This window comes from Thunnus maccoyii, chromosome 24, assembly GCF_910596095.1.
Source record: "Thunnus maccoyii chromosome 24, fThuMac1.1, whole genome shotgun sequence".
NCBI classification, from domain to species: domain Eukaryota; kingdom Metazoa; phylum Chordata; class Actinopteri; order Scombriformes; family Scombridae; genus Thunnus; species Thunnus maccoyii.
Genome location: NC_056556.1, coordinates 10,795,312 through 10,812,539, shown reverse-complemented (window position 1 = coordinate 10,812,539; position 17,228 = coordinate 10,795,312). Strand labels below are relative to the sequence as shown.

At 39.7% G+C, this 17,228-nt stretch overlaps 2 protein-coding genes across 6 annotated transcripts in view; one reads left to right on the top strand and one right to left on the bottom strand.

The window, feature by feature from the left end:
• Nucleotides 1-14,147, top strand: part of creb3l1 (cAMP responsive element binding protein 3-like 1) — a 43,789-nt gene extending 29,642 nt beyond the window's left edge. For all 4 annotated transcript variants that reach the window (XM_042405210.1, XM_042405208.1, XM_042405209.1 and 1 more), the window contains 10 exons: nucleotides 1,320-1,474; nucleotides 1,593-1,674; nucleotides 2,252-2,454; nucleotides 3,019-3,165; nucleotides 3,622-3,680; nucleotides 6,463-6,531; nucleotides 9,171-9,273; nucleotides 9,488-9,650; nucleotides 10,719-10,887; nucleotides 10,988-14,147. In XM_042405210.1, the coding sequence (XP_042261144.1) occupies nucleotides 1,320-1,474; nucleotides 1,593-1,674; nucleotides 2,252-2,454; nucleotides 3,019-3,165; nucleotides 3,622-3,680; nucleotides 6,463-6,531; nucleotides 9,171-9,273; nucleotides 9,488-9,650; nucleotides 10,719-10,887; nucleotides 10,988-11,024 (1,187 nt within the window). In that variant the 3' untranslated portion in view covers nucleotides 11,025-14,147. The remainder of the gene's footprint in view (nucleotides 1-1,319; nucleotides 1,475-1,592; nucleotides 1,675-2,251; nucleotides 2,455-3,018; nucleotides 3,166-3,621; nucleotides 3,681-6,462; nucleotides 6,532-9,170; nucleotides 9,274-9,487; nucleotides 9,651-10,718; nucleotides 10,888-10,987) is intronic.
• A 17-nt stretch (nucleotides 14,148-14,164) lies between these two features.
• Nucleotides 14,165-17,169, bottom strand: harbi1 (harbinger transposase derived 1). 2 transcript variants are annotated; one of them, XM_042405212.1, is made up of 7 exons: nucleotides 17,017-17,169; nucleotides 16,301-16,466; nucleotides 15,973-16,175; nucleotides 15,669-15,756; nucleotides 15,334-15,541; nucleotides 15,068-15,243; nucleotides 14,165-14,493 (listed from the first exon to the last, which is right to left on the bottom strand). In XM_042405212.1, exons 2-7 carry the CDS (start codon nucleotides 16,463-16,465, stop codon nucleotides 14,293-14,295), a joined length of 1,041 nt encoding a protein of 346 aa, XP_042261146.1. In that variant the 5' UTR covers nucleotide 16,466; nucleotides 17,017-17,169; the 3' UTR covers nucleotides 14,165-14,292. The 2 variants fall into 2 exon arrangements, with proteins under 2 accessions (XP_042261146.1, XP_042261145.1); XM_042405211.1 differs by having other exon boundaries at nucleotides 16,301-16,468; nucleotides 17,032-17,169.
• Nucleotides 17,170-17,228: the final 59 nt, after the last annotated feature.

Below are 17,228 nucleotides of genomic sequence, written 5' to 3'. Positions count from 1 at the left end.
GTAAGCCTGCATTCTGGGAGCGCAGTGTTCTAGTGGGGTAATAGGGTACTATGAGCTCTTTAAGATATGACGGTGCCTGACCATTAAGAGCTTTATAGGTGAGGAGAAGGGTTTTAAATTCTATTCTGGATTTTACAGGAAGCCGGTGCAGAGGAGCTAAAATGGGAGAAATATGATCTCTTTTCCTAGTTTTTGTCAGTACATGTGCAGCTGCATTCTGGACCAGTGGTCTTTAGAGACTTGTCAGGGCCAACTGATAATAAGGAATTGCAACAATCCAGCCGAGAAGTAGCAAAATGCATGGACTAGTTTTTGTGCGTCTTTTTGAGAAAGGATGTGCCTGATTTTTTGCAATATTGCGTAAGTAAAAAAAAAAGGCAGTCCTTGAAATTAGTTTTATGTGGGAGTTAAAGGACATATCCTGATCAAAGATGACTCCCAGATTCCTTACGCTGGAGGAGCTGGAGGTCAGGGTAATGCCATCTAGAGTAGCTATATCTATTAGATAATGTGTTTCTAAGGTGTTTAGGGCCAAACACAATAACTTCAGTTTTGTCTGAGTTCAGTAGCAGAAAATTGCAGGTTATCCAGGTCTTTATGTCCTTAATAATAAATGAAGCTGCAGCATATTTGCCTCCTGACACACCAGTATGGCCTCTATGCAAGTATTAAAGTCTTCCAAGGTCCACTCAGTTCCTAGTATCTGAGACCTGGCTTCATCCAGGTCCAAGGTATTCGGTCATTCACGATGCCTCAGAGATCTGCATGGATCTGCAACCAGCTCTAATCATGTGGCACATCATAATCACCACAGAACATTTCAGTGTAGATGAACACTGGGGAAAGTGTGTTATTTGAGGAAAGACGGAAAGTGTGAACTGAGAAGTGCCTCGGCTGCTCATGCCGCTGCCAATGTTCTTTCTCTGTTTGGATCTATTCAGGGCGATTGCATTTTGGATTGGGTCTAATAATCTTGTCCAATTTAAGCTGTCTATCTGTAGCTCTGTCTTTACTATTCTAATTAGATCTGACTGTCCCAGAGTCCTATTTGATTTAGCTCTCTTTTTTCATTTAATTTATGCTTGTCAGGTAAAGGTAGGTTTAGTCGATTTCATTAAAAATTGGACTCTGGACTGTTAACAGGGTGATTAACTAATTTTATAAGTCCTGTGTTCCAGAGTGATTCAGCAAGGACCTACAAAATACTGCCGTCACCCATCACCACATGGACACATTTAGCTTCTGTGTATCACAAAATGTCTTTTTGATCTACTTTATATGTGGAATTTACTGATCTGCTCTTCTGTCTTTCTCCATAGAGTTTGAATGGAGCTTCAGTCAGGACCTGTCGGCCATCTTGGTGAAACAGGAGGAGCCAGATGTGGGTCAAAGGTTAGATCCGCAGCCTCTGGAGGGCCCGCCTCTCATATTAAGCCCTGCCCCTCCGCACAGAGGATCGCCATGGAAACACACGGTTAGCATCCATCGGGTGGGGGCTGTCCCACAACAACGAAACACTACAAATGATCATGTCGCTGATTTTGTCAGTTTATGAGCATTTATTGTTTACGCGTTTGTGTGTGTTTCCGTAGGAGCGCAGTCAAGACGATGTGAAGCCAGTAGCGATAAAAGATGAGCCCAGAGAGATTGGACAGTACCTCAGCCTGCCCAGCGGTACACACAGCACAGACAGACGCACAAACATATACACATGTTTCACTGGTATCACAATTCAGCAACAGTTAGTACCTGAAGAAACAAATGGGTTAAGTTCTCACAAGGCAAACCTGTCAAATCATAAGGATGCTTGCAAGTTTAACCAATTACTGCCTAAAATAATACAGTTGTTGCAAATAGAATCAAGCCTCAGCCTCAAAAAAAGCAGTCTGAGTTGTCTTCTCAGGCAGAGCTTACTCTCAGGCTGTGAAGCGCTCCTAACCATTTGATTAATTAGAGCTTATTTGGAGCCATTGCAACCTGACAGACCAAACTCAGGGCAGGAATGTCCTGTCTGTAGCTCTATCTTTATGCCACAGTAATCACAACAAAGCAGTGTGAGATTTTAGAATAAATCAGTACATTTTTAGTGGACATATTTTCTGTGGTTTCACTTACAAAACAACACAAAATGAAATCTTTACAACAAAATCAACCAGAGATACCAAAACAGACATTTCACGTATAGCAAATGTTTCAAACACGCTATTAGTTTCAAGCAGAAGCACTAATCCAACACCCTGCTCCTCTTCAGACGACGCTCTCCAGCTCCCGCCCACTCCTCCCAGCAGTAACCATGGCGACAGTGACGGCTCCCTCCCCCCTTCCTCCCCACACCTCCCTCTGCCACCGTCTTCCCCTCAACCACAACAGAGGCCAGGAGGTCGTGCCTCCTCTTCCTCCTCCTCCTCCTCTTCCACAGCCATCTCCTCCTCACCTCTCCTCACTGCTCCACATGTGAGTCAAATAACATATCCGCTCTTAATTTTAGGCTTGGTAAATAATGAGAAATGAAGCTGAACTGTGCTGCGGTCAAGAAATGGTTCTAATGCAGTGTTTTAGGCTCTATTTACTTTGCACTCACTTGTTATTATACTGTAAACTGTAAAATATAATAGGTAGGGACTTTATGAAATTATAAAATGTATTACCTTTTGTTTACTTGATTGTAGAGAATTAGCTTTATCCTAACTGCAAATACTTTGTAATAGAAACTTTGGCATGTGAACCAGCTGTCATCCTGGGGTTAAATCAGCCCTATAATTTGCTGACAAAATAGGGTCTATTATTTATTGTAATTGAGAGAATTCAGTGTCCAACTATTGTCTGTCTCATTCAGCAGCTTTTCACTGAACAACTGATTACATTTGCACTAATGCTATAATGTCATGCTTTATGACTAAAGGTTTATTAGACTCAAGTACTACTCAAAGAAACGACCGACGGGTCAGTCCTCTGCAGGATTTATTTCCACATAAATTGCTGATAATGGTTGTAAACGTTAATTGTTTCATTGTGCAGAAGCTGCAGGGTTCAGGACCCCTCATGCTCACAGAAGAAGAGAAGAGGACCCTGGTTGCGGAGGGTTACCCAGTCCCTAACAAACTTCCTCTCACCAAGAGTGAAGAGAAGGCACTGAAGAGAGTCCGACGAAAGATTAAAAATAAGGTAAACTGGTATGCAAGAGAGTAACTGGGCGGGCACCTTCTCTATATAGATAATTGAGGTATTTAGAGTGATTCATAGGTAGAGGACAGATGGACAGATAGACTCACAGCTGAACTGAACATCTGATTTACCAAAAAAAACTCCCATCTATTTACAGAGTCAGTGACTGGCTTCGCCTTCTATTCTGAGAGTGAAGCAGAGCTTTAAGGTTTCAGCTCAGTTCAATTTCTCAGTCGGCTGAGCCAAAAAATTAAATTATGCCGGTGATGCTGAAACAGAAATAGTAACAAGATTTTACAGCGTTTAATGAAACAGGAACTGAGCTCCACCTGAGAAGATAATATTTGATGTAAAGGTTGTTTTTTTTTTCAATGAATGTAATTAACAACCTTCTTTATGAATTAACAAGGAAAAAAAAAAGTATTAATAATGATGTTTGCCTGTTTTTCTGCCCAGATCTCAGCTCAGGAGAGTCGGAGGAAGAAGAAAGAGTATGTGGAATGTCTGGAGAAAAAGTAAGGCTTGGAAAAAAAATCTTTGTCCCTGTTTTTTTCATTCCTTTTCCAAACCTTTTGGTTTACCTTTGTATCTGTCTGTCACTTTGTGATTTCTACACCCTTTTTTCTCATTATAGTCCCCTCAGATGGTATTAAAGTATGCATACTACAATATATCAGTGGCCATTACTATTTAGAGTCCAACTAGAGCTGTGAAATTAATCTAAAATGAAAAAAAAAAAAGAATCCATTCAAATTCTTGAATTTATAGAAAGTATCTTTATACCTGGTCTGAATGGCCACACTTGAAGATGGAGCGGAAAGCCTGCTGTCGTATCTTTCTCTTGGCTGCATCGCTCACGCCAGCCCCGAGCTCCTCTCAAGAGTTCAGTGTCCTCAGCACGTCTTTGTAGCTTCGACGCAATGAATCGTAACAAACGGGGATAGCGGACAGTCTGTTCTCGAACGCGTTCACGGCGTCGTGCTCAGCTGAACGCACGAAAAGTGACAGAAGGTAGTGAAGAATGTTAAAAAAAAAAAAAAAGAGAGAGCTCGAGAGTGAAGATTACACCCCTGCCTCTGCACACCTGGCCAGTGGATTAATAGGCATTTGGTGCTCCAGTGAGTGTTTACAGCAGCAGGATGGTGTGCGGTCATGATAATGGTGCGGATCAGTGATGTGTTTTTTAATTGTTTTTGAACAACAAAGGAGGGCTAGCTTATATCAGGAAATACTTGTATGTAGGATGAATTCTTTGTAGATTTGTTGACTATCATGAAAGTATAGAAAATCACCATATTTATCATTTAAAGCTTGGTGACTGGATGTTTCTTTGGGACTTAGACTTTCATTGAATCAGGACCGAATCACTCAATAAGTGTACTTGGTTCTTCCTTGTGTCGAGCAACAAGGTCAGAGCCAAGACACCAAACATTAATACTGTGCATATTCCACATTCATGCACAATCTATTCCATGTGAACTGGCGACCTTAACTGTTATTCCGACCAGTTTCATGTCCGTCCAACTGTTGGAAATACTCAAACAGCTGGTTACATACGTCTACGCAAAGAATCGACGTTTTTCTTCCCACCTCTCTCCGCTAATTGCTAAATTTTGGTCAGAAGGCAGCCATGGTCAGCGAGGTTCTCCCAGATTTGACCTTAACCATAGGCCTTTTTATACGTAATTGTGTGCATCACTACCACATAAAAAAATGCCACTGACCAAAGAGAAAAAAAGACAGAGTTGTGTAACGCTGAAGTGAACTTTGCAGTTGAAGTTTAGTTAAGAGCTAAAGTCCGTCTCTTAAGAGCACGTTTTGTTTGTATTTAAAGATGTTCCCAACTGGCTTGAAGCTGAGTGTGGTAAGAGATGAGAGGTCTGCAGGGGATTAAACTAAAGGCAGCAACCAATCAGATTCGTTTGAGGTTGGATTCAGATAATCGCATGGTGTGAACACGTCCAGATGAGCACATAATACTAACAGGAAGTATTTCATCAGTCCTCCCTCTTCTGATTCACTAAATAACATCAAAAGTGAACAGAAACTGATTTCGCTCTTCTTTCCTTTGTTTTTTCTGTCCATTCCTTTCTATGGCAGGACTCCAATAACCTGCTCAACACATGGGTCATATTCAAGGAGTCCCTGACAGGCAGAGCGCAAGAGAGATACAAATGTGGGCTCGCTAGCAACGAGTAAATTGGTGCAGTCAGTTAATAAGCACACAGAGGTTCATACAGGTGGTAGTGTAATGAATCCCATCAGAGCAGAGCGATAGTTGTGTCCTCGTTCAAGTTCATTTAACCGAATCGACACATAGAGAGGTAAGAGGAGGTGTGTAAAAGCAGAAATCCTTTCCTTTATATCCTCTCTGTGTTTATGGTTCTTTTTGGACACAAGGACGGGATTATTTGGATGATCCCTCAGAAAGAAAGCAGCAGGAGGACTCGCTGAAAGGAATGTGTATGAATGAGGCGCATTCAAACCGAACGCAGTACGAGATCAGGAGGATTATGAGATAACTAAGAGATTAGCAAGATGTGGACTTGATAATAGATCAATAGGATTAGCAGGAGATGACTGATAGAGGGAGAGAAGGAGAGAAAGGGAAGAGGGGAAGACACAGCTGAGAGCAGAGCATCTCTCATCCTCTGTCTTGTTTTTTTCTTCTCCTCTTTGGCTGTGTATCTATTTGTTTATTTTTTTGCAAAAATATGATTGAAATGGAGAATGCAAATGTCAAACAAAAGTTGGCAATAAAAAGTGATTGCAACACATTGTGTCAGTTAAATAGATAAACAAGCATCCTCGAGTAAAATGATACATATGTTGTCTCTAATATGAACATCTCCACCTTAGATTTATGACCGTGAGTTAGCACATAATATTGCTTTTAATTCTTTTTATACAGTCATTTCAAAATGGTTTATGAGAATTATTTGGCATGTTTTAGGTTCATTTATTTGTTTTTGTCTTTAGATGAAAGCATGAAATATGACCGTTATCTGACATCGAGGAATGATAATAGTATGTCCGGCTAACTTATGGAGCCTTGAAGTCTTAGAATAACTTGCAAGGAGCTAAAAAGAAAACCTTTTCTGATCCACATAAATCAGTAGCCAAACCATCAAAAAAAAACCTTGATTCTCTTGAGCTTTAAACGTACAATTAGCTTGACATTTGGATGGAGTGAGAGTGAGTGATAATGTTTCAGATCAGAGGGACATCAAACGTATGTGCAGACCTCAGAGGTTGACGAAAATCTTGCGTCTGTGTGTCTCTGTGTTTGCGTATCAGGGTGGAGAGTTACACGTCAGAAAACAGCGACCTGTGGAGAAAAGTAGAAAACCTGGAGACTGCCAACAGGTGAGGCTTACACACACACACACACACATATACACACACACACACACACACACACAGGCACGTACACACTGGCTGACATTGCTGTCGTGCCTCTGAACAGACTGAAGCTGTTGTGTGCTGGCTCCAAACACTTAATTACACAGACCCAGCATTTTTTGTAATGATGTTTGGATTAACATCACTGGAAACAGCAACGATTGTGCAAAGAATGCAGCTTGACAAGCTGAGAGCTGAATGATCTGAGTTGCAGCAGGGCTGCAGAAACTGGATCTCATCTTTCTCCAATCTCTCTCCGGAGAAACGACGATGGGTTGAACTGCAAGCAGCAAAACTGACTGAGGAAGAAAAGTTTTAGTCCACATTCTCTTATTGCGTTTACATTTCAGAGGTATGGTATAGTATTTATGGTCTATATGTATAAAATTTTCAGAGCCTACCATATATATAAAATGTGTTACACTGAGAGAATTTACTAAACAGAAATTTAGGCAAAATTCAAACTCACCGAGCTCCGTTTGTCTCCTCTGTTATTATAACAATATGAAACCAATCTGCTATTATCCTGCAGTGGGGTGGGTAGATGGGGGTGGGTGGGTGTGGTTGAGGGTCGAGGGGGGGTCTGTCTCTATGTCTGTCTGTCTGTGGCGGCCGCAGTCTGTCATTAAAGCTGCGAGTCAACAGTAGCTTTCATCATGGAAGGCAGCCCCCTCCCTTCTCACCACACACACACACACACACACACACACACACACACACACATATACACAACGCTGATGAATATGTCAAACCACCACACGGAGGAACAATGAGTTGGCACAAATTAGGGAACATGAGTCAGCACACTCGCTCTCATATAAAGTTCAGAGTGTGTGCGGGTATAAAAAAAAAAAAAAAAAATGTTTTTAACTGCTCTAAATTTAAGCTCCTAGTTCCTGAAAATGCCTTAAATGCAGTTATTAGTGGTCATTTTGTTCACCATGCAGAGGTTTCTCTGTGCAGCAGAACTAGGTTACTGCTGCTAGTTTATTAGTTGCACAAGTATGAGCTTAACTCTAATTCCATGTTACATTAAATATGTATCAAGGAAGTCTTACATTTGGCTTGCAAAGATATGTATTGTGTGTTCTTTCAGGTTTATTTGCAGAGTCAGATTAGAGGATTGATATTAATCTAATCTCTGTGTGTCAAGTAAAGGCACTTGATAAGCTTATTTTAGCTCCAAGATTGGAGGCAGGAGGAAACAGCTAGCCTAACTCTGCAAAAAAAAAAACAAAAAAAACATACCTCATAGCAATTTATTGATGCAGTTTCATGTGAGTTTGATACATGAATTCATGTGCTGAATATTTACACACACATTTATTCACTCAGTCAACCGGCACGACCTTTCTAAGTGCTGTATGTTTAAAGAATCAATAACTTTAGCAATAAATCATTGTGGTTTTTACATCAAAGACCTGCTTGAGTGTGTGTGTGTGTGTGTGTGTGTCGGTGGTGATGCTGCTCAGTATCATCCGATATAAGTTTATTGCAGCTGGCAATTCTGCGGCATGTGATAGAGATCAGTGTGGAAATCTGAAACATTAGATGTAATAACAGACTGGGCGGATGGTTACCGACTGGTTCGTTCACTGTTTAGTTTAATTTAACTGATTAAATGGTCTCTGGCGAACTGTTTTCTCTGAGCGGGCGTAACTGGCTCTTTGTCTCCACTTAGTGGTCAGAGTTTATCCTTACAGCCACTGACAGCTCATACCATCAGCACCCTGCTCTCCAGATCCCACTGACATGCTGTATTCAATTCTATTCTTGTGGTTTTAGTGGTGTACCCCGTCCAGCTCTGCTCCGCTTTGTTGTTAACGTGCTCTCTTTAGTTAGTCCGGCCAACTGACGACGCAACGCTCAATCGGGCGGTTAAAGTTTACTTTAAAATAAAAACCAACCCAATATTGAAAACCACGCGATGAGAGAGGAATTCTCTGTAGATTTTTACGTGAAATAAACTGAAAGTCTGAGTGCGTGTATGAGTTTTCTTGTGGTTTTCGATGGCTTTACGTGTTTAGAGTATACTGTATTTAGTGGTGGGTGGAGAGTTAAGTCATGTGTGTGAGTTCACATGGAGTTAAACGCATATATTCATGAGAAGAAGAAGAGCAAACCTATGAGGATACTTCTCCCAATATCAAAATATAAGAATTTAACCAATGTTACTTCCTCGAGGCTCAATTCAGAGCAAGAAAATGTATCAACCAAACATTCTTCCTTTAAATTTACTCCTAGAAACCAGTTTAGGTGTGATTTAGAGCTCAAGCAAGCAAATATAAAGTCACCATAGCATGCATATCAATGTAGGAACACAATACATGCAATAAATGATCAATTTCCAGCTTCCAAGGTCAAATAATGTTTGATTTAAAAAGAAATAAAATGCTAGTAACATTTTCCACCATATTCCTGTCAGCACACATTGATCACATTGATGAGGTATCGTTAAAGATACAAGCTAGCCTGTTTCATAAGTCAACATGCTTATGAAACAGGCTTTGTCTCTACCTGTGTAATCGTATTTCTTCTTCTTTTCTTGCTCTTTAATGTCTCTTTTTCTCTCTCTCTGTCTCTGTGTGTGTGTGTGTCTTCAGATCTCTCCTACAGCAGCTCCAGAAGCTTCAGTCGTTGATTTCAGGGAAAGTCGTTCCCCGTTCTTGTAAAATGGCCTCAACTCAAACAGGGACATGCCTCATGGTAAATATCGTTGTAAAGCTCTTCACGTACATCCATTTAGATCTGTTTTTTAACGTTAATTTCAATTTAAATTTGTGTAAATGGATAATAGTTTATGCATTTGACTGGCAGATTTATTTAAAAAAATGACTTTCAGGTATTTATCCATGATGCCACATTGTGTTAGTATTGTGTTATTTATTTATTTGAATGTTTCATCCCTCTCTCTGCGCAGATGATGGCGGTGTGTTTTGTCCTGGTGTTGGGCTCCTTCTCTCCCTGCCTCTCTCCCTTCTACTCCCTCGCTCACAGCTCCTCTTTGTCCTCTTCCTCCTCCTCTAACTCCCCCTCCTCCTCTCCTTCTCCTCAATCAGCGGACCTCTACACCACCAGTCAGGGTAGGTCTACAAATATGCGACTTATTATTCAACATATTGAAGTACTTTTCTTTAATTTTGCCTCGTGTAGTTCTCCTTAAGTAAGCAGTTTAATACATTTCTGAGATTTCTTTTCAACAACCATCAGAGAATAGCAATGAATTTGTTGCATTTAGCACTTAACAAACAGAGTCATCGCATTCAAGAGAGGAAAATACAACTCTGTTTTTTTCCCTCTCTGTTCTCGTACATTAATAATAATAATAATAATATCGAATGGAAAAGTATGAATAAAAGCACATAAAGACGGAGGATGGTTAATGATCCCAGAAGTTGACTTTTCAACTTACAATTTATTGCATAGCGCAGGATAAAACAAGAAGGCCTGAAATTCATTTTGAGAATAACTAAATGTAGAAATTGCAACAGTCTATTTCTCTTTAAAAAAGAGCTCAGAAAGAGTGCAAAAGTTACATTTTTCACTGCATTCCACTTCCTTAAAAATTCCTTTCCTTTAACCACAAACCTTTGGGGAACCCCCTTTTAAAACCAGAAGTTAGGCTGCCATCATGTTAAGTACCGCTCAATTCTGCCAACAGCCATCCTCTGAGTGGTTAGAGGCTCAATCTGGCTATATTGCCCTATAGCTCCAGACATTCATTTTCATGACATGTTGGTCAAGAGGACATTTTTTGCCCCGACTGTGGCATTTAGAAATATCTAAACCAGATTTCAATGCAATGGGTTCAGTAATTGCAGAGATATGTTGCTCTGGACAAGTGTTACTGTGGTGGATGAAAAGACTCATTAACAAACCATGTCTTTCTTTTTAATGACACAATCCCAGATAGTAAATGCTTCCACAAATGTTCCCATCAGGCTTAAAACTTGCAGCTAAACTTATAAATTCACATTTCAGGAGTGTTCAATTATTTCTAAAGCACCATATCTTTTTTTTCTTCCATATTTACAAGTATGTCAGGGTGTTTAGTGTTTAGCATGTTCATAATGAAACAGTGATTGATCATGACAGATCCACATGACAGGAGAATGAGAATTGGTGTGTGTGTGTGTGTCTGTGTGTTGCAGTCCGTTCCCGCAGCCTGCTCTTCTATAACGAGGGGGCTCCACTGGAGGAGACTTCAGTGACATCAGAAGGGGAGCGGCTACAGTCAGAAGGCCACTCTCACATCCAGACAAGCCGTTACACAGCTGACGCCCACAGCAACCAGACAACTGGGCCCAAGTTAGACCGCAGGTACAAACTCTCACTTTGTCTTTTTTTTTTTTTTTTTTTTTTAGGTTGCATGTTAAATTTAGTCTTCTCAATGTGAATTTCTCTCTCTTCTCCTCCTCAGAGAAACAAAGCCAGACGGAGTTTCAGAGTTTTTCTGACAGACAGCCTGACCCTTCCTCCCATGACTTCTCACCTCAGACCCCTAAAACCCCCCCCTCCCGCCCCCCCAGAACCTTCAGACTGCTAAACTCAGCGGGCATGTGATCCACTTCGCACCATATCAACACTTCCAACTGGACCAAAACCTGTGTCTGCATTATTCTGTCATCCAACCATCATCTTCCCTTTTTAGTGAGTGACTTCATCTCTTTCAAGACATCCGACACTGCAGTCGTCAAATCCTCCTTCAGCTGATGTCCTGCCTGTAACTTGTGCTTCAACTCTCTGCTTAATCCTGAATATACTTGATTTTAAAGGGACTCTGATTAAATCTCATTGGAATTTCAATCTTTATGCATTGAAATTGCATACTGGATAATTTTAAATATAATACTAATCCATTCGTATTTAGTTTAGACAAAAATGGAGAGTATTTAGTTTAAAATTTATAAGAATATTTTAAAGATACGTCACCTAGGAACACATAGGGCCTTAAATAAAGAGCCTCTAGACATTATAACTTAAAGATGCATTGTGTAGCATTTTAATATAACTAATTCACCCCCATAAACTACTCGATACACATAAACAATGTCAAAAAAGTCCCCCCAAAAATTTGTAGCATCCACAGCCGCTTCTAGAGCTTCATCCTTGCTTTCTCTTCAAAACAACGGAAAGCAACATCCTTTTTGCAAGAGTAAGCAAAGAGCCTCATGGGAAATGCGGTTTTAATATTGAGAAACGTAAAATGATACACGTTGCACCTTTAAGAAACAGAAGTATACTGTATATTGACCTCGACTGTGTGATTCTAGTTTATGTTAGCACAAGGTGCTTGCATTTTATTTCCAAGGCACTCCAGATGCACTACATGGGATCAGTGCACCTGAATGCAACTTGTGTTGCGACTAACAACTAGAAATAAAACTAAAAACTAGACATGCTGATGTAAATAAATGCATCCTTTTTAAAAGGAAGTTGTGCCGTTCAAGTGCCTTTCACTCACCTCAGTCAAATATGACCAACTTGGCCTTACATGTAATGCCCATATATGGAAGTATAAACCTGGAAATGTAACTGTAACTACATTACACACTTTGTGTTTGAAGCAGGGCTGGCCTCAGCCTTTTGGTTGCCCTGGTTTAGATTTTGTCATTTCTCCAGTCCTTGTTTCCTTCAACGCATCATAAACAAGCTGAATGTTCAGGATTTATCTTTGCAAAGCATTTTATTTAACAGGCAAATGTCTCTAATTGTGGGGCAAAGTAGTAAAAGCTTTTTAGGTGGGGACTTCTGGACAAGAAGGCCAAATTGGCCACCTATGCCTCATGAGCTGTGAGTTACAACTTAGCATTTAATGAGTTTTCCACTTCTTGAATCAATCTTCGAAGTTAAAGTTAGTTTTTTTATCACTTCCAAATCTTGCATCATTTTGAAGGGAGACCATATTTTCATAAAGGGGTTCTGACAGAGGTTGGGAAACATGACATAAAAGTATTTTTATGAAATTTAAATTGTATATATAATATATTTGCAGCATCAAAAAAGAGCATATTTAATTTATGCAACAAAAAAAAAAAATAAATGTACTGAACTTGTTTTTAAGGTTAGTTTATTGTGTCTTGTTTTTCTAAATAATGTTTACAAAACACAAAAAATACAACTTATAATATATTCTGAGCATCAAAAAAGAGCATATTTATTTTATGCGAGAAAAAAAAAAAGCAATTGTTTGTTGTGTTTTGGCATTTAGGATGATGTGAAGGTTTACATGATGGTGTGTAGTTTACATGCTGTTCCATGGAGTGTAAAACTTTGACATGATCTGTCTGTCTGTTTACTGTAATACAGTGTTTATGTTTCACTGCTGTCGCTTGAAAACCTTTTTTTTTTTTTTTGTTATTCCTTCATGATTTAAAAATGTCATGGATTTAAAAATCTTAATTTTTTTACCCTCAACCTGTAGTTTTGGACTTGTAACGATCTTTTATTGACCCCCCAAAACCCCAAAATTTATAACAAACCAACTGCAAATTGAGAAATTGACAATAATGCTTAAATTAAGATATTATTCTGTCATATTTGCATCCTGTAACCTGTGACCAAGAAGCAGAGGAAACATCTCAACATTGATGCTAAATGTGCTCATGCGACAGCAGTGTATGTTGTATTTATTCCTGTTTGTAGAAAGTGTGTGTATATATTGATGAAGCCAATCAGGGGACTATTACATTCCAGGAAGTAAAACACCACTAGCTTTGTTCTCTCCACAGTTTAAAGGAACACCTTTAGGACATTTTTTTTTAAAAAAAAGTCTTTATTTCTTGACCACTATTCTGACAACGATTTTAAATGTTGTGATATTCCTTCAAACAGACATTTCGCTGCCCCGGTCCAAATCTGTAAGGAAATAATTACATCACTTCTGACTCAAACACTCAAGACATCCTACTTTGATTTACAAAAACTCGCAATTAACAGATTTCCTGCTTTTCTTATGTGTCTCTGTATCTGTTTCATTTTGTGTCCCTAAATGTTTGGTTTGATATAATCTGTGATACAAAACATCATGTGACTGCAGCCCGTTGCGCAAACATCCCGTCATTCTCACCCCCCAACAGTCTTAATGCATCAGTGTACATAAATAATGACAACCTAATGTGCAGTTGTTGTAAATAAGGGCCTTGTTTTTTGTATTGTGACATATTCCAAGATTTTAACCTGTGGAATCATGTGGGAAAGGGAAAAAAGGGGAATAAATTTGGGTGGAAAAGGGGGAAGGAAAAAAAATTTAAAGTGGGGAGGGATTTAAAAGAAAATGAGGGAGGGTCACTTTTTCCACTTGTAAAGAAACCTGGACGACACAGTAGCTAAACACAGTTTGAATAGTTGTAAAACATCAAGGAGTGCTTGATTATTCTGACCTCAAAATGTCTGAATGGCCTGAGAGAATAATCAAGCACTTTGCAGGGAGTTCAGTTATTTGAAATGTGTTTGGATACGTTGGTGTTGTATCGGGTTTGTTGTATAGCGTCTTGCATGTTCCTCCATATATTACTATGTTATCTTAGTGTAGTCAGTAGAGTAGAAACCAGCAAAATATTAAAAAACTGCATCAGCAACACTGTGTCTGTGGACATTCTTGTCTTAAATGTGACTTTTAATGTCATTTATTTGTAAAAGTCTTGATTTGCTCTCGTCCCAGTTGACTTAGTCTTTAGTAAACTGTCTTGAGATCAGTAACACTGAAGAGTCCACTCTGGCGGTTTAGCTGAAATGTTTGAGTATGAGCTGTTTCCGGAGGTCCTCTGCTTGGCTGTCGCGGTCTTCGGGTCTCTGTTCGAGGCTCTCGGGCTGCTCCAGAGGGTCCGTCCTCTCCAGAGTCCAGGCGTCTAATCCTGACTGCAGGGAGGCGTTGTGGAGAACACAGCAGGCCAGCAGGATGGATGAACTCCTCTCTGGAGAGTACTGCACAGAGAAGAGGAGACAACAGAAGGTTAGTAAAGGATGACACACAAGAATATGCCTTATTTCTGTTTGGGTGTCCAAAGGTTTAAAATACAGATTCATTTTAACTGCCACATGTGAGTGGTATAGTGTGTGAATGACCTCAAATTCAACAACCAGTGTGGTACAGGAGGCCTTGTCTGCTATTGTTGACAAATGAGAATTATTTGTCTGTATAGTTTATACCAAAAAACTTCCTTGAGAACCTACTACCAAAGTATATTGTTCAATCAATTAAATAAATATATGTTATTCATATTGAACTATAAGTAATAATAAAATTATATATTTGTTTCCATGAGGCTGAATGGTATTCTTGATTCAGTGCAAATTGTTCAGTGGCAAACTGGTTCTTCAATTTGTTTTTCAATCCATTTGCGCTAAAATAATATATATTACCTGAATATTTACATTCTTTTCTACTTTCCTAACTGTGTAATACACCTCTCTATATTCCTTAATGTTCCAGGAATTTCATTACAGGAGGAGACCCAGAAAAAACATAGATGAAATAGACTAGAATAGAATAAAATACCTGTAGGTATCCTTTGGTGCCGTCTAAACATCTGAATCTGGTCTGGATGGCTCTGAAGGTTCTGTCCACTATCTCATGCGTAGCAGTGTGAGCAAGATTATATCGAAACTCTGCAGGGGATTCTGGGCAATCCACCGGAGTCATCAACCACTTCCTTAGAGGATAACGTCGGTCACCTAGAAAACAGAAAACCTTTAACTCCTGTCTTCTATACCATCTATGTTGGGTGGACTTTATTTATTTGAAGTCTTAAATCTAGGTCTCACCCAGCAGCCAGCCCTCTGAAGTTTCCTGCAGCTGTTTGTGGAGAGCAGATCTTTCTAGAACATCAGTGTCTTTGAGTCCGCCTGGCCAGTGTGTTTCTGCACTGAGTAACAATCCTCTGGCGTCACAAACCAGCTGACAGCCGACAGAGTGAAACCCCTTCTTGTTCACATATGACGAGTCTTCGCTGTTTGGAGCTTTGATAGCAACCTGGAGATGAAGGGTAAGGAAAATGGAGAAGCGGTGGGGTAGGGGGGGTGGGAGGTTGGGGTCAGTTTGGCTGTTACCTGCTGTACAAAGTGATGATGAAGTATTGAAACAATATAATGTACTAAACCTGAACACAGTCCAGAACCCCCAGAACTCCCGGGAATCCTGCCACCCTCTGAAACTCTTGGAAGGACTGCTCTCTGCTGGAGGGATCTCTGTTTGGGAAACATTATTATTACTGTTATTGTACATCTACTTCTTTTTTTAATTGTTTCTTTTATTCTGGATAAAGCTAAATGTATTCAAGGTATTTTGATGTGAACAAAAGTAATATTACTCTTTGGAACCACAAAGAGCCTGATCTGTCTCTTGTTTATTTTGTCAATAAGCTACTACATGCTCATAATCACAACAGTTAATAAGTATCATGCCTGTTGAATGTGATGAACTGGGGAGCTTTCTCCACAAGGGCTCTGGTCACATTGGACACACATCTTGACATTGATGCCTGGCTGATGCCGATAGTATCTCCCATAGACGTCTGGAAAGAGCCTGATGTGTAGAAGCCCAAAGCAGCCAACACCTGGACCTCAGGGCTGATGGCTCGAGACCGTTGGGTGCGTCTACACAGAGACTAACACACAGAAATAATATAAGAGAAACACAACATAGTACAGAGTATATGCAGATTTCAGAAAGACACAGAATAGTGAACTGATGAATGTGTTCATTCAAAACTGAGGATCAGTGCATACTCACCTCCCTGAGGAACTCCACCAGATACAGGATAAACTCTCTGGGGAAGCCAAATTGTGTGAGGAGGAAGTTGTCTGAGACAGAGTCCAGGTCAAAGCGGTCCAGGGTTTTATGGCCTCGACCATGTAGGAGCAGATCACAGTCCAAGATGGCTATAGAGATCGCCATTCTGTGTGTGATAATAAATTTATTGTCATGATGCCCTCCACTTCTGCCTCCTCCTCCACCTAGCATGCAGTCTCTGTCTCTCTCTCTCTCTCTCCCCCCTCCTTGTCTGTCAGTGTGTGTCTAATTGCAGGAGTGTTCTGTATATTTTTTCAGAGAACAAATGAGTACAAATACAGACATTCTTGCTGGCTGAAGGTGATGCCTTTCTAACGTATTTTGTTGTATATAGATAAAGTAACAGATATTCTCTTGACTACTGAGTTTATTGTGTCTATTGCATTAAGGCAGGTTTACCCCTTTCAATGTAACCAATAAAATTTGTACAAAACCAAAATAACTGTTCTCATGTTTTAAAGCTTATTAGTATGCAGCTAACGTTATCTATAACTGAATCATGCAAACAGACGTGCTAACTAGTGAGCTAGCTACCTAGCATTTGAGCTATCCTAATTTCAGCTATGCGTGCTCGCTTATAGAAACAACTCCGTTAACTTTACTACTCTAAATTAAAGCATTATTCAGTTTTTTTCTTTATTAAATTAGGCGCTTACCTTCTTCACGTAAATCATGCAGCTTTTGTCAACCAAAACAACCCACAGGCACACCTAACTTACCATCTATACACGCAGATTCGACGCAGAAAATGTCATTATGTGATTACGTACAGATTATTTCATGGTAAACGTTATGTTGCTCTAAAAATCCAAATAGTCTTTTTTTTATTATTCTCTAACGTGTTATGTACTATTTTTTGAATTTATAA

Coding starts and splice junctions, on each gene's coding strand:
- harbi1 (XM_042405211.1), bottom strand. Junction 15,757..15,972: donor CAGTTCATCACATTCAACAG/GCATGATACTTA, acceptor TTTCCCAAACAG/AGATCCCTCCAGCAGAGAGC. Junction 15,244..15,333: donor TTCAGAGGGCTGGCTGCTGG/GTGAGACCTAGA, acceptor TCTGTTTTCTAG/GTGACCGACGTTATCCTCTA.